This window comes from Pecten maximus, chromosome 2, assembly GCF_902652985.1.
Source record: "Pecten maximus chromosome 2, xPecMax1.1, whole genome shotgun sequence".
In the NCBI taxonomy this organism is placed as follows: Eukaryota; Metazoa; Mollusca; class Bivalvia; order Pectinida; family Pectinidae; genus Pecten; species Pecten maximus.
Genome location: NC_047016.1, coordinates 25220133 through 25242743, shown reverse-complemented (window position 1 = coordinate 25242743; position 22611 = coordinate 25220133). Strand labels below are relative to the sequence as shown.

The 22611-nt window shown below is 35.7% G+C and overlaps 1 protein-coding gene across 1 annotated transcript; it reads left to right on the top strand.

Annotated features, from left to right (window-relative positions):
* The first annotated feature begins 484 nt into the window (after positions 1 to 484).
* Positions 485 to 11572, top strand: LOC117321605. Its single transcript, XM_033876082.1, has 7 exons — positions 485 to 628; positions 1535 to 2113; positions 2620 to 2784; positions 2980 to 3180; positions 3579 to 3731; positions 6668 to 6772; positions 10803 to 11572. The coding sequence occupies exons 1-7, from the start codon at positions 550 to 552 to the stop codon at positions 11093 to 11095; spliced, it is 1575 nt and encodes a 524-aa protein (XP_033731973.1). The 5' UTR covers positions 485 to 549; the 3' UTR covers positions 11096 to 11572.
* The last annotated feature ends 11039 nt before the right edge of the window (positions 11573 to 22611 follow it).

Here is a 22611-nt window from a genome sequence, read left to right as displayed (position 1 = left end):
AGAAAAAGATTTAACCTCACCATGAAACATTCTTCCATATTGAAATTGTCTCGTCACTTATTTTGACTTCAAGATCAAGTAACATTCTCAAACTTACTAAAGCTATATAATAGTAAAACAACATTTTTATTTGATCTTTTTTTGAGAATCGATATCGATTATGATATTCCATTGAAACATTGTTTAAAGATAAATTGAATGCTGAATCAAAATATTATATTACTGTTAGACATGTACTGTGAAAATAATGATTATTATGTTATGGCTACGTACAGAAGGCCTAATATTTAACACTTATAATTTTGATTGATTCTATTTATTTTCTATTATTTTCCAAGTTCCTTTACATAACAGAAGTCCAGACAACAACCAAGACATAAAAGCAACATATCGATAGTAAACCAATATTTGTCATAATTGCATGTCCTGGGAGTTGTCATCCTTAGTAGAACTCTTCAATGTTGAAGATAAAAATGCAGAAAAACCTTCGGGCAGCCGTCTCTGTTTTCATTTTGTCTTTATTGTGATAAATATTGACATATCCTCGAAATGCCTCTGATCTTTGCTATAGCTTGTGGCTTTTTTGTTACTTTGTTCGTTCCGTCCGTATGTCAGCGAGAACATGCGGGTAAGTTAACTTATATACAATGATTTTGTTTTTAGTCAATCCTATTTATACACATCACGAAATCCGTTTATTGTCATCGTGTATGATGACTTATGATGTTTTACTGATAAAATTGGATTTAAATGTGTTGCAGTTGTGTTCCATTTTGTATGGGCACACTTAGAATTAATATATACATTTAAGTCAGCATTCCAAAGAAAATGTTTGGAAAGACTTGTCTTTTATTTTGATTACAAACTGTACATCGGTGATATATATAATACAGACAACCAGGTAGTATATCATGATCAGGATCACGGTAAATGTAATGCATATGATGTGTTTCCTGCATTGACATAATAATAGTATGAACACGCAAAATAGACGTGATATACCGTGCCTAATACGACATCTATTTGAAATAGATGTATTTTCCAAACTCCCAATTAATTTGAATTCATTTGTACAATTCATAAATAAAACATATGTTCCAGTATGCAATATTCCATATGGCGTATACATGAACCATTCACAGTAAAATAGACTCAACGGGATATTGAGAAAATGTACATATGCTAAGGATTGATGAGTTCATATATTATGTATAGTTTACAATGACCATTGTCTTCTTTAGTGTTCTTGACCCCAGATGAAAAGCATGCTTCTTAATTTTCCTAAATTAAGAAATAATCTAATTTTCACATGGGGTCAAGGATGGCATTTACATCGCCTCTGATTGTATCACAGAATACTGTATTATTTTTCTCTCTAATTGCCCAAAGCATGATTTATTTTAGCGTCTTTTCATAGCAAAATAGTTCTTTAGTATTTATACTTGTATTTGAACATAAAGAATATATTTTTGGAAACAATCTGAATTACTTTTATGTAGTTATTTTCAACTGATTTTTTTTCTACACTTTGTAGGTGTCTATGTTACGCTGTATCCACCCATGAATGTATCAATTGGCTATGTAGCTGACAAGAATGCTTATGTGTATTGGTTTGCACCTCCAGTATACATCCATGTGAAGATCAATAACACATTTGGAGACCCCAATGAGCCTGCACCAGGTAAAACAGACAGTGGTACAAACATCAACACTGTGGACAAACAAAAAGAAGTGCCTTACACATACAACAAGATCTCTGATAACACAACAGATGTGATTTCTGTTTTAGGGACAAACAATGATTCCTTGTCTGCAAACAGTTCAATTGTAGACTTGTCTAGTGGAAACTCCAGTTCTAGTCTGGATGTAAACACAACATTGCCTTCAGTAGATTCTGCAGCACCTGGTTCTGAACAACAAACAAATGCTTCATCAGCAGGCTATACATCTACACAGCATCATCACAATGTTACCATATGGACACCATGGACACCTAAATATGTCTTGTATAATGACTCCGATAACAAACAACCACTCAAAGAAAAAGATGTTGTTGACTTCCACAGTGGTCATTTGATTAGATACGTTGTGAAATGGTGGCCCGACCAGTCAAGTAAGTTTTCATTTTTTGAACGTGATAATGTTCAATCTGTTTATATTACATTTCTTGGTTTTAATATAATCTATATTTTTAGCTCATGATCACTTGACCAAAATGTTGATTGGATTACCATTTTACATGTTGCATGTAACCCCATATTAATTCATATCCTCCAAATCCAATGTATTATATATTGTGGTTTACTATAGTTTCCATTTTTGTCACATATTTATTTGAATTTAGTATATTATATATATTACTAGATTAATGTATTCACCTATCATTACAGTTTAGATTTGAAGGTCAACTAACCAGTTTTTATTTTTTTTTTTTCGCTCACTTTTTTTATATTAATAAAAAAGCTCTTTGTTGTACATATATATTGACTGTAAATTTTTATCTTCTTATAATTAGTTACATAACATTTTCTATCTTGAAATTCTGTTTCAGAAGCTAGACATAATGACAGACATACATATTATGTTTATTTGCCACACAGACACTGTTGTACATTTCAGCTAATTATAGTGAGCAGGAGGTGAATCAGACTGTGACAGGACTATACCTACAGGGACTCGTCCCTAACACTACCTACAGACTCAATGTGTCTGCTGTTTATATTGGGGAAAAGATTCTCACATCTAACACCTCATATTTTACAACCAATTATGATACCACCAAACGTAAGTACAACTCTTCTTACAGATAGTGTGGAACTAAAATTTCACGTAATTGGTCTTCTAATTTTCTCCCTCTTTCTTGTATGAAATAATACTTGATATTGTACAGTTGGATGTATAATATAAAGAATACCTTTTTTTTAGTTTTAGGTATTTGACTTGAACTATATTTCAGATCTAGAATCTGTGTTTTAACAGGTTGTCGATGTGACACATTTGGAACAGAACCTGGAAACACTATGTGTAACTTCACCACAAAGGTATGGTGCCCATGTCGCACTGGTTTTGGGGGCCTGTTCTGTGAGCAGTGTGCTGTGGGCTACTACAGGAATGCTGTGGGACTCCCTTGTTGGAAGTGTCCTTGTGATGAGGATGCTTCCACTAGTTCCTGTCATTTCAGTAAGTAGGAGTTTCAGGAGAACTGAAAATATGTTAATCATTAAATAAATAGAGTTTACTTGCTATGATGAATTATGGAAAACATCAATAATATTTTACATCTATGTCTGTGCCATAAATATATTAGCTTATGATAATTACTACATGCAGATAATTACTATATTGCATTAAACAAATTCTGTTGTGTGTCAAGACTGTACTGTCATTAATAATTTGATAAACTTTGAAAAATATTGTTTTCTCTCTGAGTGCAATACTATGATAGTTGTGCAAGTAGTATACAAGTTTGAAACAATGTATATCATAACTAGATAATATAGTCCTGGCAGTCTATTTCTGACTTATATTTGATCATGAAAATACACAGAATTGTCATGTATTAACTATATTGTTTACAGAGGAGGAGTTCCTGTACTGTGATAGATGCAAGCAGGGATATGCTGGGAATCTATGTCACAAGTGTTCTCCGGGTTATTTCCGTCATGGAACCTCAGACAGATGTAGACCATGTGCCTGCAGAGGGAACAGTGACAAATGCAATCCATATACAGGTAAGATTTATATATAAATCTCCATATTTGGTTTGGTTTGTTAGCTCACCTGCCCGAAGGGCAAGTGAGCTTATGCCGTGGCGCGGCGTCCGTCGTCCGTCCGGCCGTCCGGCCGTCCGGCCGGCGTCAACTTTCCATTCAAGCAACTTCTTCTCAATAACCAAAAGGCCTAGAGACCTAATATTGGGCCTGTAGCATGCTGGGGTGAAGGGCTACCAAGTTTGTTCAAATGAATGACCTTGACCTTCATTCAAGGTCACAGGAGTCAAAAAGGCTAAAATCTTCAAACGACTTCTTCTCAACAACCAACAGTCCCAGGGAGTTGATATTGGGTCTGTAGCATGCTGGGGTAAAGGGCTACCAAGTTTGTTCAAATGAATGACCTTGACTTTCATTCAAGGTCACAGGAGTCAAAAAGGCTAAAAAAAAATTAGACGACTTCTTCTAAATAGCCAAAAGACCCAGGGACTTGATATTGGGTCTGTAGCATGCTGGGGTGAAGGGCTACCAAGTTTGTTCAAATGAATGACCTTGACCTTCATTCAAGGTCACAGGAGTCAAAAAGGCTAAAATCTTTAAACGACTTCTTCTCAATAACCAAGAGTCCCAGGGACTTGATATTGGGTCTGTAGCATGCTGGGGTGAAGGGCTACCAAGTTTGTTCAAATGAATGACCTTGACTTTCATTCAAGGTCACAGGAGTCAAAAAGGCTAAAATCTTTAAACGACTTCTTCTCAATAACCAAGAGTCCCAGGGAGTTGATATTGGGTCTGTAGCATGCTCGGGTGAAGGGCTACCAAGTTTGTTCAAATGAATGACCGTGACTTTCATTCAAGGTCACAGGGGTCAAAAAGGCTAAAATCTTTAAACAACTTCTTCTCAATAACCAAGAGTCCCAGGGAGTTGATATTGGGTCTGTAGCATGCTGGGGTGAAGGGCTACCAAGTTTGTTCAAATGAATGACCTTGACCGTCATTCAAGGTCACAGGAGTCAAAAAGGCTAAAATCTTTAAACGACTTCTTCTCAATAACCAAGAGTCCCAGAGGCCTAATATTTGGCCTGTAGCATGCTGGGGTAAAGGGCTACCAAGTTTGTTCAAATGAATGACCTTGACTTTCATTCAAGGTCACAGGAGTCAAAAAGGCTAAAATCTTTAAACGACTTCTTCTCAATAACCAAGAGTCTCAGGGAGTTGATATTGGGTCTGTAGCATGCTGCGGTAAAGGGCTACCAATTTTGTTCAAATGAATGACCTTGACCTTCATTCAAGGTCACAGGAGTCAAAAAGGCTAAAATCTTTAAACGACTTCTTCTCAATAACCAAGAGTCCCAGGGAGTTGATATTGGGTCTGTAGCATGCTGGGGTGAAGGGCTACCAAGTTTGTTCAAATGAATGACCTTGACTTTCATTCAAGGTCACAGGAGTCAAAAAGGCTAAAATCTTTAAACGACTTCTTCTCAATAACCAAGAGTCCCAGAGACCTAATATTTGGCCTGTAGCATGCTGGGGTGAAGGGCTACCAAGTTTGTTCAAATGAATGACCTTGACCTTCATTCAAGGTCACAGGGGCCAAAAAGGCTAAAATCTTTAAACGACTTCTTCTCGATAACCAAGAGTCCCAGAGACCTAATATTTGGCCTGTAGCATGCTGGGGTAAAGAGCTACCAAGTTTGTTCAAATGAATGACCTTGACTTTCATTCAAGGTCACAGGAGTCAAAAAGGCTAAAATCTTTAAACGACTTCTTCTCAATAACCAAGAGTCCCAGAGACCCTAATATTTGGCCTGTAGCATGCTGGGGTGAAGGGCTACCAAGTTTGTTCAAATGAATGACCTTGACTTTCATTCAAGGTCACAGGAGTCAAAAAGGCTAAAATCTTTAAACGACTTCTTCTCAATAACCAAGAGTCCCAGAGAGTTGATATTGGGTCTGTAGCATGCTGGGGAAAAGGGCTACCAAGTTTGTTCAAATGAATGACCTTGACCTTCATTCAAGGTCACAGGGGTCAAAAAGGCTAAAATCTTTAAACAACTTCTTCTCAATAACCAAGAGTCCCAGGGAGTTGATATTGGGTCTGTAGCATGCTGGGGTGAAGGGCTACCAAGTTTGTTCAAATGAATGACCTTGACCTTCATTCAAGGTCACGTCAATCAAGTATGCTTAAATCTTTAAATGACTTTTAGTGAAAAGCCAAAGTGCAGAGAGACATTATATTGGTCCTGTAGCATGCTTTCAAATAACTGCAGGATCCATATATGAAAAGATCACTGCATTGCAGGTGAGCGATTTGGGCCCATTGGGCCCTTGTTTTTGTTTAACGTCCTATTAACAGCCAGGGTCATTTAAGGACGTGCCAGGATGTGGAGGTGGAGGAAAGCCGGAGTACCCGGAGAAAAACCACCGGCCTGCGGTCAGTACCTGACAACTGCCCCACTTAGGTTTCGAACTCGCAACCCAGAGGTGGAGGGCTAGTGTTAAAGTGTCGGGACACCTTAACCACTTGGCCACCGCGGCCCCAAATCTCCATATAAGATGATATGTATCTGTAGTCAGATGAGAAGACATGTACAATCTGAGTATGTATGCATGTAACTATCTGTAACTCCAACATGTAAACAGGTAAGATTATATGTGCGCCCTTTATACCTTTACACAGGTAAGATAATTATGTACAACCTGTTTACAGTTATTAAGACAATAATGTTCAACCTGTATGCTGTTAAAAATGTACAAACTATGTACAGGTAAAATGATATGAACAGCTAGTATACAGGTAAAATGATACATACACAAAGGATACAGTATTAATTAGAGATAATGTTTACAGACAATGTAAGGAAGGATAATCTTTGAAATAGAAAAGAAAAGAAAAACTTGTCATGTAATTTGATTTTAAAAAGGATTATTATTAATCAAAATGGTTTTTACTTTAGGAGAGTGCATTGACTGCCGACATAACACAACAGGATTTTCCTGCGATAAGTGTAAGAAAGACTATCAAGGGGATCCTGCTATTTTCAAAAACTGCACACACAAAGGTAAATACCAATAGATTAACTATGAGACGAGGATTAAATGCCAGCTTTATATAAATATTGAAGTGATGGTTTGGTTTGGTTTGGTTTATTTTGTTTAACGTCCTATTAACATCTAAGGTCATTTAAGGACGGCCTCCCGTGCGTGCGACATGTATGAGTGTGGTGAGTGCGTATGTGTGTTTTGGGAGGCTGCGGTATGTTCGTGTTAAGTCTCCTTGTGATAGGCCGGAACTTTTGCCGATTTAAAGTGCTATCTCACTGAAGCATACTGCCGAAGACACCCAGCAGCACACCCCACCCGGTCACATTATACTGACAACGGGCCAACCAGTCGTCCCACTCCAAATATGCTGAGCGCTAAGCAGGAGTAGCAACTACCATTTTTAAAGACTCTGGTATGTCTCGGCTAGGGGACAGAACCCAAAACCTTCCTCACAGCGGCGAACGCTCAACTAAAGGCCAAAAGTGAGGCATTGTCAAGGGAGACATTAGGAAGAAGAAAGTTATCAAGAAAGAAGAGAAAAGATAAGATCCCAAGTTTAGTCGCCTCTTACGATCATGCAATGGGGGCAGCAGGTACAATTCTTACGCCCTACCTGCAGGGCAGTTGAAGTGATGGTAATTTTTATTAGGTCATCTGACCCGAAGGGTCAGGATGACCTATAGCCATCGTGCTTCGTCCGTCGTCGTCCGCCGTGCGCCGTGCGCCGTCCGTAAACTTTTCACATTTCAATCTTCTTCTCAAGTTCCACCAGTGGGATTCACATGAAACTTGCCAGAAATGATCCTGAGATGGTCCTGACCAAGTGTTGTTATTTTTCGGGTTGGTCCGAAATCCAAGATGGCCGCCATAGCCGCCATTTTGAAAACACATTTTAAACTTCTTCTCAAGTTCCACCACTGCTGTTGGGCTGAAACTTGCCAGAAATGATCCTGAGATGATCCCGACAAAGTGTTGTTATTTTTCGGGTCGGTCTGAAATCCAAGATGGCCGCCATAGCCGCCATCTTGAAAAACACATTTAAAACTTCTTCTCAAGTTTCACCAGTGCTATTGAGCTGAAACTTGCCTGAAATGATCCTGATATGATCCCGACCAAGTGTTGTTATTTTTTAGATCAGTCCAAAATCCAAGATGGCCGCCATAGCCGCCATCTTGAAAACCACATTTTAAACTTCTTCTCAACTTCCACCAGTGCTATTGAGCTGAAACTTGCCTGAAATGATCCTGATATGATCCCGACCAAGTGTTGTTATTTTTCGGGTCGGTCCGAAATCCAAGATGGCCGCCATAGCCGCCATCTTGAAAAACACATTTTAAACTTCTTTTCAAGTTCCACCAGTACTTTTGAGTTGAAACTTGCCTGAGATGATCCTGATATGATCCCGACCAAGTGTTGTTATTTTTCGGGTCGGTCCGAAATCCAAGATGGCCGCCATAGCCGCCATCTTGAAAAACACATTTAAAGCTTCTTCTCAAGTTTCACCAGTGCTATTGAGCTGAAACTTGCCTGAAATGATCCTGATATGATCCCGACCAAGTGTTGTTATTTTTTAGATCAGTCCGAAATCCAAGATGGCCGCCATAGCCGCCATCTTGAAAAACACATTTTAAACTTCTTCTCAACTTCCACCAGTGCTTTTGAGCTGAAACTTGCCTGAGATGATCCTTATATGATCCCAACCAAGTGTTGTTATTTTTCGGGTCGGTCCGTAATCCAAGATGGCCGCTGAGGTCGCCATCTTGAAAAACACATTTTAAACTTCTTCTCAAGTTCTACCAGTGCTATTGAGCTGAAACCTGCCTGAAATGATCCTGATATGATCTCGACCAAGTGTTGTTATTTTCGGGTCGGTCCGAAATCCAAGATGGCCGCCATCTTGAAAAACACATTTTAAACTTCTTCTCAAGTTCCATCAGTGCTGTTGAGCTGAAACTTGCCTGAGATGATCCTGATATGATCCCGACCAAGTGTTGTTATTTTTCGTTATTTTTCGGGTCGGTCCGAAATCCAAGATGGCCACCATAACCACCATCTTGAAAAACACATTTTAAACTTCTTCTCCAGGTTCATTGGTGCCTTTGAGCTGGGAATGGATTAGGATGTCAAGGAAGGCGAGCCAACATAGTGTTTTTTTTTTGGCCTCGTAAAAACTTTGACATGGCAGCAATATGGCGGCCATTTTGTAACAAGATTGCGCAATCATGGTTTTCCTGAACAACACCTATTTCAAACTTCTTCTCAAATTCCACTGGTGGAATTCAGCTCTAACTTACCAGAAATGATCCTGAGATGGTCCTTACCAAGTGTAGCTATTTATCGGGTCGGCCAGAAATCCAAGATGGCTGCCATGACAGCCATCTTGAAAAACACATTTTATACTTCTTCTCCAGTTCCACTGGTGCCATTGAGCTGGAAATTGGTGAAGATGTTAAGGAAGCAGGGCCAACAAAGTGTTGTTATTTTTTTGGCCTCGTAAAAACTTTGACATGGCAGCAATGGCGGCCATTTTGTAACATGATTGCGCAATCATGGTTTTCCTGAACAACACCTATTTCAAACTTTTTCTCAAATTCCACCGGTGGGATTCAGCTCTAACTTACCAGAAATGATCCTGAGATGGTCCACACCAAGTGTTGTTATTTATTGGGTTGTTCAGAAATCCAAGATGGCCACCATGGCCAACAGTGCCACTATATACTTGCTACTGAGAATGCATACTACAATAATATAAGGGTTTTAATTTAGAGTCAGATGACCGTTAAGGCCCCTGGGCCTCTTGTTTTTTCTATATTATGTAGGCAAAAGTTATGTATTGTGTATTTGTTATCAATACTTTTATTATATCAGTTTAATGCTTTTACCTTATTGGTCATCAGAAGGACAAGGCAACACTCCATGATGTGTTGTCAAAGTGTAAAAGGAAAAAGAAAACTCCTGCTCTCTGATGTGTTGTCAAAGTGAAAAAGGGAAAAACCTGGTACATACTAATATGTTCAATACATATTTAAATCTTGATCTCGCCTCACCTGGTATTCCAAAATAAACTTTTCTGTTGGCCTTGTCTCCCATTATATAGACTACTCCTTTGATACCTGTTTCTAAACTTCTGCATGAGCTACAGAGCAAACATTGTAGTAAAACAGTTTAAATTTCATCTGCCATGTGTGTACTGATTAATATCAAGTATTGTAGGCATTTTAGTTATTGAAAATACTGGGGATTTATATAATTCTAATATAATTCTAATTGATCATTATACCCCCTCACAAAGTGGGGGGGGGGGGGGGTATACTGGAATCAGGTTGTCTGTCCCTCCGTCCTTCCGTTTGTAGACACATTTTGTCCGGACAACTCCTCCTAAACCGATGGGCCAATTCCGATGAAACTTCACACAAATATCAATGATCATGTGTAGAGGTGCATGCCACTTTATTTTTCTCAAAATTATGGTTGCTATGGCAACTGGTCACTATTAACAGGTTTTCCGATAAGAACCAGAACTTTAAGTTTGTCCTGACAACTCCTCCTAAATGGAAGGGCTGATTTCAATGAAACTTCACACAAATATAGAGGACCATGTGTAGATGTGCATGCCACTTTCTTTTCTTTCAAAATTATGGTTGCTATGGCAACTGGTCACTATAAACAGTTTTTCTGATAAGAACCATAACTTTAAGTTTGTCCGGACAACTCCTCTTAAACTAAATGGCCAATTTCAATGAAACTTCACACAAATATAGAGGACCATGTGTAGATGTGCATGCCACTTTTTTTTTTTTTTTTAATTATGGTTGCATTGGCAACTGGTCACTATATTACTGGGTTATCTTAGTAAGCCTCTAATTAACGGTTCCAATTCACCATTGACTTGTGCAGATTGCGGGGGTATTAGTCAGCCATCCTGGCGACAGTTCTAGTTTGTATTAACTTTAAGGTAGGTAACAAATAAATCAAGTAAAATGCACAGAGATGATTAAGGTACTTAGAGGTCTATACATTTTTGTTTTATTTTTCTTTCTGGGGTAGATGACCTGAAGCCGAAGTCTCCTACTCACACTCTCGTGATTGCATTAGTGTGCGTAATAGTGGTCCTTGTCATCTTGGCGATCGTAGGAATAATCATTTACAGGAAATGGAAGGAACATCCAGCAGCTAAACCCTTCTGGACAGTTGAGCTTCAGGATGACCATGAAGGCGTCAATTTCAGTACCGTTCCTGAAGACGACCTTCAAAATCATGTTGAAGATATGAACTTCTATGAAAAACAAAAGTCCAAACGAGGGAAACAGAAATATTCTCCTCTTAGAGAAGATCTATAAATTTTTTTCTACCTGTCTGGAACAATATGATGAGGTACCTTACTGCCTCTCCTGAACTTATAATTAAACAGTATTCTAGTCAGCCTATCAGACATTGGTCCAACCACATTAAAGGAGGGAACCACATTTCATCCTTTCTCCTTGTCAATCTATGGATCACCTTGTCAGAGACATTCTTCGAGTAGTCTTTCATCTGTAACTGTCGGATTTCATCTGTGGATATTTAGTTGGGTAAGCCAATACAACCAGAGTTATGGCCCTTAGTTAACTTTGTGTCATATTGTCCGGAGATATTGTGTACACTTTCAGGGTACATGCATATTTTTGTACACTGTATCTTCTTCCTTTGTTACTTTGTGTCTCTTTGGGTAGCTGAGTGTCTGCATTAATTATACATATATAGGTTGCCATTTAAAAAAATGATTTGGAAATATGACAAATTCTAAAATCTTGAAATATTTTTGTGTGAAAAAAGTCCACATATTTATTATTTTAAAATCAAATAATCTGATGATATCTTTATCATTTTATTCATTTTTAGTTTCTGGTCCAAGTTTTTAATTTAGAAAAAAACAATAAAACTTTTATTTGTTAAATTTACTCTTAACATGTGATGGTTGTATTCATTATCCTCTACTTCCTATAGGGTATGTACTCTATAAAGTATAATTTGTTGTATCATTTGTTATTTTATGGATATTTACTCTCTATCCTGTCTGATATCAGACACTGCAAGTTGGGTGCCATATCTAATTATGCAATTTGTGAAGAAATTTGCTAATTTTATTAAGCTTAGAAGTTTAATGAAAGTTATTCAGTTTTTTAAAGTAAATTGTTAGTTTATCCCTTTCATATTCCCGTCACTGCCTTTATGTGAGAATTTTTTTTAGAAATGTGACTTGGTAGCAAATGAATAAATCAGACAAACACTGCTGTTATAAAACAAACGGTTTTTGTACTATTAGGGTTCACACAGATAGAGCTTTTATTTGAAGCGTTCTGTTTTTTTGTATACAAAGTACTTAATAAGTTTGGAAGTTTACTTACAATTTGGATATAATAATCATATTGGTTATTTAATTTTATGTTGGTATATCAAAGACCTTTTGGAGTTAATCCTCCCTTTGGCAAGATTTTTGTTCACATCATTGTTATTGAAAAGGTAAGAAAAGTATACCTGTTTATTTGTTCTTTATCGCTATAATAATAGGAATTAAGAAACAATTGGACACCATTATCTGTAATCCATAAAACTACCCTGTTGGGACCAAATGTCCTGTAATTGATGGAGTATGTTGTTTTTATTGGTTTTGATAATTATGATCACGGTTTTATATGTAATATAAGTTAGTCCTTTTATTCATTATCTGAAATCTGTTCAGTATTATCTATCTTTTCTGTTATACTGATGAATACTTCCTGTAATGTAAATGCTTATGTGTTATCTTAGACGGAAGACCACATTTTGGTTGTATTCTCTTACTACATATTGTAGTAGAATGATTATTGAATGTATATACATATATGAACTACACTATTAGTATGGTTACTGTATACTCCCAATTCTTACCAATTGTTGCTCCACTTTGCTTCACATCAACCTTTGGTTTCTCTGGAGTCTTCATCTTCATTCTGAATGGCCATTTGTTACATCTGATCCCTTTCATTTTGAAGGCCAATGACAAATTTTCTGCAGCATTCTAGTTGGCTGATAGCCTATTTATTTGTCACATTCACATGCTGACCATATTGCCTAGTGCTTAATGTCACTGTGGCTCTCTTTTGAGAACATGTTAGTATGTGACTAAGATTAAGGTGATGGGTGTCATTATGATGCAGAAGATTTGGCTTTTCTCAAGGGTATTCTTGCTCCAAAGGGTCTCCCAAGGTCTTTAAAGGGTCTCCCAATGTCTTCAAAGGGTCTCCAGAGGCTTCCAAAGGGTCTTCCAAGGTCTTCCAAGGTCTTCAAAGGATCTCCCAAGGTCTTTTAATGGTCTCCAAATTAAAGGGTCTCCCAAGGTCTTCAAATGGTTTCCCAAGGTCTTTAAATGGTCTCTCAAGGTCTCCAAAGGGTCTCCCAAGGTCTTCAAAGTGTCTCTCAAGGTCTTCAAAGGGTCTCCCAAGGTCATCTAAAAGGGTCTCCCAAGGTCTCCCAAGGATCTCTGTAAATCTGTATTTTGGTCATGATTTGCTCTTGGGTAACAGTTTCATTGACACCTTTGTATTCTCTAGCGTTTTTTCTACTATTCATGATTATATCTGTTCTTCCAGTACAATGCTGCATGTTTGTGATACAGCTAATTTACTAGGTATATTAGAGATTTTGTTGCAGCTATTGTATATCAAATGTATAAATCCGATGTCATTGGGAAATATCAATGTCATCTGAGGAGGATTGTATATCTAGTGTCATTGGGAAATATCAATGTCATCTGAGGACATTATTTATCTAGTGTCATTGGGAAATATCAATGTCTTCTGAGGATGATTATATATCTAGTGTCATTAGGAAATATCAATGTCATCTGAGAAGGATTGTATATCTAGTGTCATTGGGAAATATCAATGTCATCTGAGGCATTATTTATCTAGTGTCATTAGGAAATATCAATGTCATCTGAGAAGGATTGTATATCTAGTGTCATTGGGAAATATCAATGTCATCTGAGGCATTATTTATCTAGTGTCATTGGAAAATATCAATGTCATCTGAGACATTATATATCTAGTGTCATTTTGAAATATCAATGTCATCTGAGACATTATTTATCTAGTGTCATTGGGAAATATCAATGTCATCTGAGACATTATTTATCTAGTGTCATTGGAAAATATCAATGTCATCTGAGACATTATATATCTAGTGTCATTTTGAAATATCAATGTCATCTGAGGCATTATTTATCTAGTGTCATTGGGAAATATCAATGTCATCTGAGGCATTATTTATCTAGTGTCATTGGGAAATATCAATGTCATCTGAGGAGGATTGTATATCTAGAGTCATTTGGAAATATCAATGTCATCTGAGACATTATATATCTAGTGTCATTTTGAAATATCAGTGACATCTGAGACATTATTTATCTAGTGTCATTGGGAAATATCAATGTCTTCTGAGGATGATTATATATCTAGTGTCATTGGGAAATATCAATGTCATCTGAGGCATTATTTATCTAGTGTCATTGGGAAATATCAGTGTCATCTGAGGAGGATTGTATATCTAGTGTCATTGGGAAATATCAATGTCATCTGAGGCATTATTTATCTAGTGTCATTGGGAAATATCAATGTCATCAGAGGCAGATTGTATATCTAGTGTCATTGGGAAATATCAATGTCATCTGAGACATTATTTATCTAGTGTCGTGGACACATCAATGACATCGTAAGACGATTATACATATTTAGATATATAATGACATCTGGAAATACCAGTGACAAAGAAGGAATGTTACCTCAAGTTTCATTAGGAAGCATCAATGATGTCCGACAAAGATAATTTATCTAAAGACATTGAACCATTGTCAGTTGTAATTGTATGTTTTTTTAATGCTTGTATGATAGGATTTTGTTGTTTTTACCTGATATTTTAACTCAACTGTTCACTTGTGTTGGAATGTCATATTCTAGCTTGCGATTGTATTAATGTTATGATATCAACATGCTTGCATTATTTATTTTTTGTATGATAATGCTGTTTTACATGTAGATCAACTTGTATGTTTTGTACAAAACTGCACAGATATTGATGTTGTGTAAAGTATCATCCCCATAAATATTTGCCATGGTTGTCAGTTATCTAACTGGTAACTCAGACACTGCTGACAAAGAATACTAAATATCAAATTCCTTGACATATTTAACGTTATGATTCTTTTTGGTGGCAAACATATCAGTTTTGAAGATTTCAATTGATATAATCCTGTTTTTGCACCCCAAGAAAGCTTTCTGCACTTCAAAATTTCTTCTTTCAATTGGAGTATGATTTCTAAAAAGTATATACATGTATATTAATTCCGTCCTATTTTGAATCATAGGGAAAATATCTGACACGATGTTTCTGTATAAATATAGAAAGATATAAAGTATATTAAAGCAGTTATCACTGACAGGAAATATATTCCAGTAGAAATTGGGGCTTTAGATTTATTTGTATTCCCTCTGCAGAAATAATTTTGTGTTATTCTAATATTCAAAATTTTTATATTTGATTATAAAGATTACGTAAACAAATGTAGATGTTCCACCATTTTTTTTCTCTTATCTGTTGTTTTTCTGCAATGTTCATCCAAAGCAGTCTAGTTGTATGTGACAGCTGTGTTTTCCAGTATGACTTTCTTCCAAGATGATGTGTTTTTATTTTAATAATATTGCGTAAACATAAAAATCAGTGCAGACAGATAAATGTTCAGCAGAGGCATGGTATTGATGAAAATTTGAATATTGAAAACCAATATTGAGTCTTTTGAGTATTTTTGTTTTAGACTTTTTTATAGACTTTTATATTGGGTCGGTGAATTATTTTTTGTTTGTCAATCTTTTTTGACTTTGAAGAGTAGTATTTCATAAAAAAATGTATACCATATTACTTCTGTCTTAACCAAGGGCTAGACAAAATATTCTAGTACCTTCAAAATAAAGATGTTTTTTGTTTTTAATTCTAAATGGTAAGGTATTTATGTTATGCATTGTAGATATAAAAAGTTTCATGATTTTTGTTTGTTTACAATACATGTATATAGATACAATACATGATATATAGATAGGTTTATAAAGTAATAGGTACTTGATGTACTCACATTACAAACCAACAGTTATGTCTGGAATGTAAGCATTGTTAATTAGAATACTAAAAATCACATAGCAGATAAAGTATTGACCTATTACTTAAGTGACATATATCCTTTGATCTAGATCTTTTAAATTCATTTTAGCAGACTCCATGACCAACATTTGTATATAGCATTGAATTCATTGGCTGCCTGACATTCTATCATATACTTATATTTCTAAATTACTGCACAACTAAAGATTCAATGTTTATGAGAAAATTTCCTAAATACATCTAAAGAATGCTTCTTATCATAGGGATATTACCATGGTTACTTGAGAAAACTCCCTAAATACATCTAAAGGATGCTTCTTATCATAGGGATACCATGGTTACTTGTAAATACCAACAGCCAATTATAATATACCATAACATACCTGTTAAGTGTATTCGTAGAGCTGTTTCACAAATAAATGAAAGTAATAATGAAGAAAGAAAGTATCCCATGTGCAAATTATATAAAACTTTAAATACTTCAGAACATTTACCAGGCAATTTCCAGACAATTTTACATTCCATGTTTTTTTCCTAACACACTCATAATAAAAGTTTGCACGTACAGTATTATAAGTATAATGGAGGCCGGATAATGATACTGGTGAAGATGAAGATTTTTTTTCTTATTTTGTTGTACATTTTGCTACTGTTAGCTTAGTTTTTAAAATGTATTTAGGAAGCTGATGTAATTATATATCAAATAGATGTAAAAGAATAACAATCAATGTAGTAATAATATATTACATAGTTGAATGTAATGATGTAATGGATTTTCAATGATATAGCAGTTTGGTGTAGTGATATGTAACAGGAGAGGAGACAATTTAGCAGCCAGACCGGGGTTCGAACCCGGGACCTCCGAACACTAACCGGATGCTCTACCTGGCCGCTGCATTTTCTCCTCTCCTGTTACAGATACAACTGTTACAACAGATACAAATATGACCAAATATCAATATTATGTTTTTCAGTGTGAGGCACCAGTAAAAATATTTGTGTACACTGTAATACGAATGAAACTAAATATGTCTGATTTAAAAAAAAAAAAAATTCAATTTATTTATTTTTTAAATAAGAAAGAGCAGGAAATCAATGTCATTTAACGTTTTATTGTAATAAAATCAACTAATAAAAAACTTTGCCATTTTGAATGGGCTGCTGAATGCATTCAGCTTTTTCTGTTGTTACATCATTAGTTTTTGTTAAAAAAAACTGTAATAAAATGAGTGTTCTTTAAAATTGTACTGTATACAGCTGTATATATACCAATAGAATTGGCAAATTTCAGTGCATTAAATAGAAAACATCATTCTGATTGGTCAATACCAAAATTTGTATCATCACTTAGCCACTAAGTGATTCACTAACTGATGTAATAAAATTACAAATGTGTGTATTAGATAAAGTTATGTTTAGTTTTGTTTTTGGTGCTTGCTAAATTGTTGAGGTGTGTATAAGGGTTTGTGATCTCAGTTTTTTGCATAGTAAGTTTATGAATTACAAATGTAGTTATAACAAGGAGTTTTTGGAAATAAGTACAGAGAGAAATTATGCTAGACTGAAAACAAGGAAGGGCTGTTGTATATACTGTATATATATATTTGCCTTTTAAATGTAACTGTGAATATAAATATGTAATTGTATCTGGAAGAAATTCTTTCTTGTTCTGCCTGTATATTTAGTTTGCAACTGAATGCATCACAAGTGTTCATTTTTTGGATGTTTATACAATTTTCTTCACGATTTGGCATTATCTAAATATAGTTTTATTCATTTTTTTGATAAACAGTGTTGTTAGTGATATGGAAGCTTGAAAAAAAATTCTCACTTAAACTGGTTTGGTGGTTTCAGAGGTTGACATGTATGTAAAAATTATAATTGTTAAGCATTTCAGTAAGCTTGTTTAATTTCAAAACAAGGGAATTTCTTAACCAATTATATAGCAATGACATAATTTTGTTTTCACAAAAAATGCAAAAAGAAAAAGACTAGTCATTTTAAAGCATGTGTTCACACAGACAGATGTAGCATCTTAAGTTGATGAAACACTAAGTATTTTCAAAATTTGTTGTCCAGAAAATCTAAAACAATGTCACATGTACAAAATATTGCTTTGTATTATACCCTATGTAACTGTTGATATATTTTATACAACAAACATTTAGGAAAACTTGTCGGGCTGGAGGTGTTTAATTCTGGTAGATATACAGGAGATTACACATCTCTCAATCGTTTGAATACGATTATGACCACAATGTATCATTTAATTGTAGATACCATGGTATATTATCTTTTATATCAGATGTAAGTGGCTATCTTTTAAACTGACGCTCTGACAATATGACAATATTTACTTACCTTTATATCTCACCTGCCAGAAGAACAAATAAATGTTTTTTTTTCACTGTCAACATTTCATGTTTAGCAATGGCCAAATTCCCAGAACAATTGAATTGGTTGAAGAAAGGTAAATATCTAATTGGTTCAGATGAAGTGTACATGGCATATTTTAGATAAATGATTTTTTTAAACAGATGATATCACTGTCTGCCTGCAAGATGAATTTATGTATAAAATATGTTAGAAACTATAGTACCATGGTATCCCTGATAGTGTTATACATGTATTTTATTAGCCTACCATCTCATGATGTGGGCTGTTCAAATCGCCTTTCGTACGTGGCCTTCCTGTCGTCCGTCTATACAACTCATAAAGGACTGAATGGATCTTTCTTAAATTTTATTTGAAGATTCCCCATGATCCCTAACTGTACATATTGAATTTAGATACTGATAAAAATCAAAAAGGTCAAGAAACGGCCATTTTAAATTTGACAAGTTTAGCAAAGTTTGTTATTGCTATTTCTCAGAAAGGGCAGTATGGATCTATCTGACATACCTCTAGGTTCCCCATAATCCCTAGTTGTGTATAATTATTTTGAAACTGAATAGAAACAAACTGGTCGACAGATTGCTATTTTAAATTTTGACAGGTTGAAGTTTGTTATCGCTAATTCTAAGGAAATTTTTCATGCATATTTCTCAAATTTCACTTATAGGTTCCGCTTGATCTGTAGTGGTGCATGTTTCATTTTGAGACTGATCTAATAGCGAACAGACGGACATTTTAAATTTTGAATGTTGAAGATTGATATTGCTATCGATTCTCAGAAAGTTCATGGACTCTTACTCAAATTTCACCCGTAAGTTCCCTTTGGTCCTTAGTTGTGCATGTTCCAATTTTGAGATTAATGGGGAAAAAAGATGGCCGAAAGGTGGCCATTGTGAATTTTGACAGTTGAAGTTTATTATCATTATTTGACATAAGCATTGCATGGATCTTTTTTACATTGTGTTTATAAGATCCCCTTGGCCCCTAGTTCAGTATACATGTACATTGTACTCCATTTAGAAAATGATTGGAAAATAAGATAGCCAACAGACAGAAATTAAAGTTATCACTGTTTCTCAAAGTTCTTTATGGATATTTCTTGAATTTCATTGATCTAATTATATTCCGCTTGTTTTAGTTTTCTAAGGGAGTTAATAAGGAAGCATTCTCAGATTTGATATTTAGGTTTGTCTTGTTTTCAAATGAATAAGAAGAAGGTAAAAGTAGAGAAAAACAAGAGATCCCAGAGGGATCTTGGCGCCCACCATTGAATGATCTTTATAGGTTCCATGTCAGATTGATCTTTTCTCTACTTTTCCCTTCCTCTAAGTCTTACTAATCTGTGTAAATTCAGAAACAGCCCTCTAGTACTTTTCAAACAAGGGGAACCTATATATAAAATTTAAGATTTAGCGATAATGGCTGTCTGTTGTTTTCGGATTTGTCCCAAAATGCAACACCAGGGACCAAGGGGAACCTACATATGAAATTTGAGAAAGATCCCTTCATTACCTTCTGTAAAATAGCGATAACAAACTTCAATTGTCAAAATACAAGATGGCTGCCTGTTGGGCAGGTTGTTTTCTGACTGGTCTCAAAATCCAATATGCATAACTAGGCACAGAGGGCAACCTACAAATTTCACAAAGATCCCTTCAGCAATTTCTGATAAATAGCGATAACAAACTTCAATTGTCAAAATCAAAGATGGCTGCCTGTCGGCCATGTTGTTTTCCTATTGGTCCCAAGAATTAGATGCAATATGCAGAACTACAGACCAAGGGGAACTTGCAAAAATGTTTGAGAAAGATCCCTTCAGTACTTTCTGAGAACTTCAATTGTCAAAATCCAAGATGGCTGCCTGTTGGCCATGTTGTTTTCCGATAGGTCTCAAAATGCAATATGCATAACTAGGCACAAAGGGGAACCTACATATGAAATTTGAGAAAGATCCCTTCAGTACTTTCTCAGAAATAGCGATAACAAACTTCAATTGTCAAAATCCAAGATGGCTGCCTGTCGGCCATGTTATTTTCCGATTGGTCTCAAAATGCAATATGCATAACTAAGCACCAAGGGGAATCTTCATATGAAATTTGAGAAAGATCCCTTCAGTACTTTCTCATAAATAGCGATAACAAACTTCAATTATCAAAATCCAAGATGGCTGCCTGTCGGCCATGTTGTTCTCCGATTGGTCTCAAAATGCAATATGCATAACTAGGCACCAAGGGGAATCTACATATGAAATTTGAGAAAGATCCCTTCAGTACTTTCTCAGATATAGCGATAACAAACTTCAATTGTCAAAATCCAAGATGGCTGCCTGTCGGCCATGTTGTTTTCCGATTGGTCTCAAAATGCAATATGCATAACTAGGCACCAAGGGGAGCTTACATATGAAATTTGAGAAAGATCCCTTCAGTACTTTCTCAGAAATAGCGATAACAAACTTCAATTGTCAAAATCCAAGATGGCTGCCTGTCGGCCATGTTGTTTTCCGATTGGTCTCAAAATGCAATATGCATAACTAGGCACCAAGGGAAACCCACATATGAAATTTGAGAAAGATCCCTTCAGTACTTTCTGAGGATTAGCGATAACAAGAATTGTTTACGGACGGACGGAGGGACGGACGGAGGGACGGACGGACGGACGGACGGACGACGGACCACGGACGCAGGGCGATTTGAATAGCCCACCATCTGATGATGGTGGGCTAAAAATCAGTCTTACAGAGATCTAGTAAAGATCACTGATGGTGGGTGTCAGGATCCCTCTGGGATCTCGTTTGAAATGTCATATGTATGTTGTTTGTTGCTTCATTGTGGTGTCAAGTAAATCGTCCATATTTGTTAAAATGCACTGTGTCTTTCATGGATTTTAATTATGGCCTGTACATACATATGTTGTTATGTTCAAAGAATATTAATCTTGCCTTCCAAAATCATGTATAACACATATCTTACCTGAATGACGTTTAAAGAAGTTCGCTGATATATAATTGTTTGAGAAAGTGTTAAGGAAAAATCAATAGAATTATTTTCTGAGATAATAACACCAAAAATACTAAAGCTGCATATATACCTTCACGGACAAAAAGTTGTAAATAGAGAGATGTTTTCTAATTTGTTTATTACATTATAAATGGTTAATTAGCAGTGGTAGGATGTGTGCTCACAGTGCCTTCCTTGTAAAAATGTAAATTCAGTCTGTATTTTGTATTTCTGATGTGTAAGTTATGCTTTTTGATATGCAGATAAGCAAAATAAACAAATCGTAATATACCAAAGTGTGTGGTTATTTTGATGTTTGGATTATGGTATGAGAGACGCATTTGAGAACATGTATTTGAAAGGTTGATTTACTATAAACTTATTTCATCGGGGTTCGTGGTGATTCGCTTATTGGCCTAGTTATTATTATATATATATATTTTTTTTTCTGCAGGACAAATGATATATTCATCTCTACAACATTAATCTTTTGATTGAATGAATGTACTCTTAACGCTTCAGCAAACGAGTTGGGTATGCATCTTTTAGTACCAAACAATCTATACCATTTAGTGCTCGAGTATCTTAACGCTATTTTCAATCAACTAAAACCGTGAGTGTGTTAATAGATCAAATGTACGGTTTAATACTACAGGTGTATGTATAATGCTGATAGGCAGAATGTACCTTTTAGTGCTATAGTTGTATGTATAAAGCTAATAGGTCAAAAGTACTGTTTAGTGTTACACTGCTATGTATTCCAAGATCCAAGATGGCTGCCTGTCAGCAATTTTGTTTTCTGATTGGTCTCAAAATGCAATATGCATAAGTAGGCACCAAGGGGAACCTCCATATGAAATTTGAGAAAGATCCCTTCAGTTCTTTCACAGAAAAAGCGATAACAAATTTCAATTGTCAAAATCCAAGATGGCTGCCTGTCGGCCATGTTGTTTTCCGATTGGTCTCAAAATGCAATATGCATAACTAGGCACTGAGGGGAACGTGCATATGAAATTTCAGAAAGATCCCTTCATTACTTTCACAGAAATAGCGATAACAAACTTTAATTGTCAGAATCCAAGATGGCTGCCTGTCGGCCATGTTGTTTTCTAATTAGTCTCAAAATGCAATATGCATAACCAGGAACAAAGAGGAACCTGCATATGAAATTTGAGAAAGATCCCTTCAGTACTTTCACAGAAATAGCGATAACAAACTTCAATTGTCAAAATCCAAGATGGCTGCCTGTCGGCCATTTTGTTTTCCGATTGGTCCCAAAATGCAATATGCATAAC

Bases quoted from the DNA above. Each gene is read 5' to 3' on its own strand.
- LOC117321605 (XM_033876082.1), top strand. From the start codon at position 550: ATGCCTCTGATCTTTGCTATAGCTTGTGGCTTTTTTGTTACTTTGTTC. The intron at 2,114-2,619 runs GTAAGTTTTCAT...TGTACATTTCAG, and splicing joins ATGGTGGCCCGACCAGTCAA to CTAATTATAGTGAGCAGGAG. The intron at 6,773-10,802 runs GTAAATACCAAT...TTTCTGGGGTAG, and splicing joins CAAAAACTGCACACACAAAG to ATGACCTGAAGCCGAAGTCT.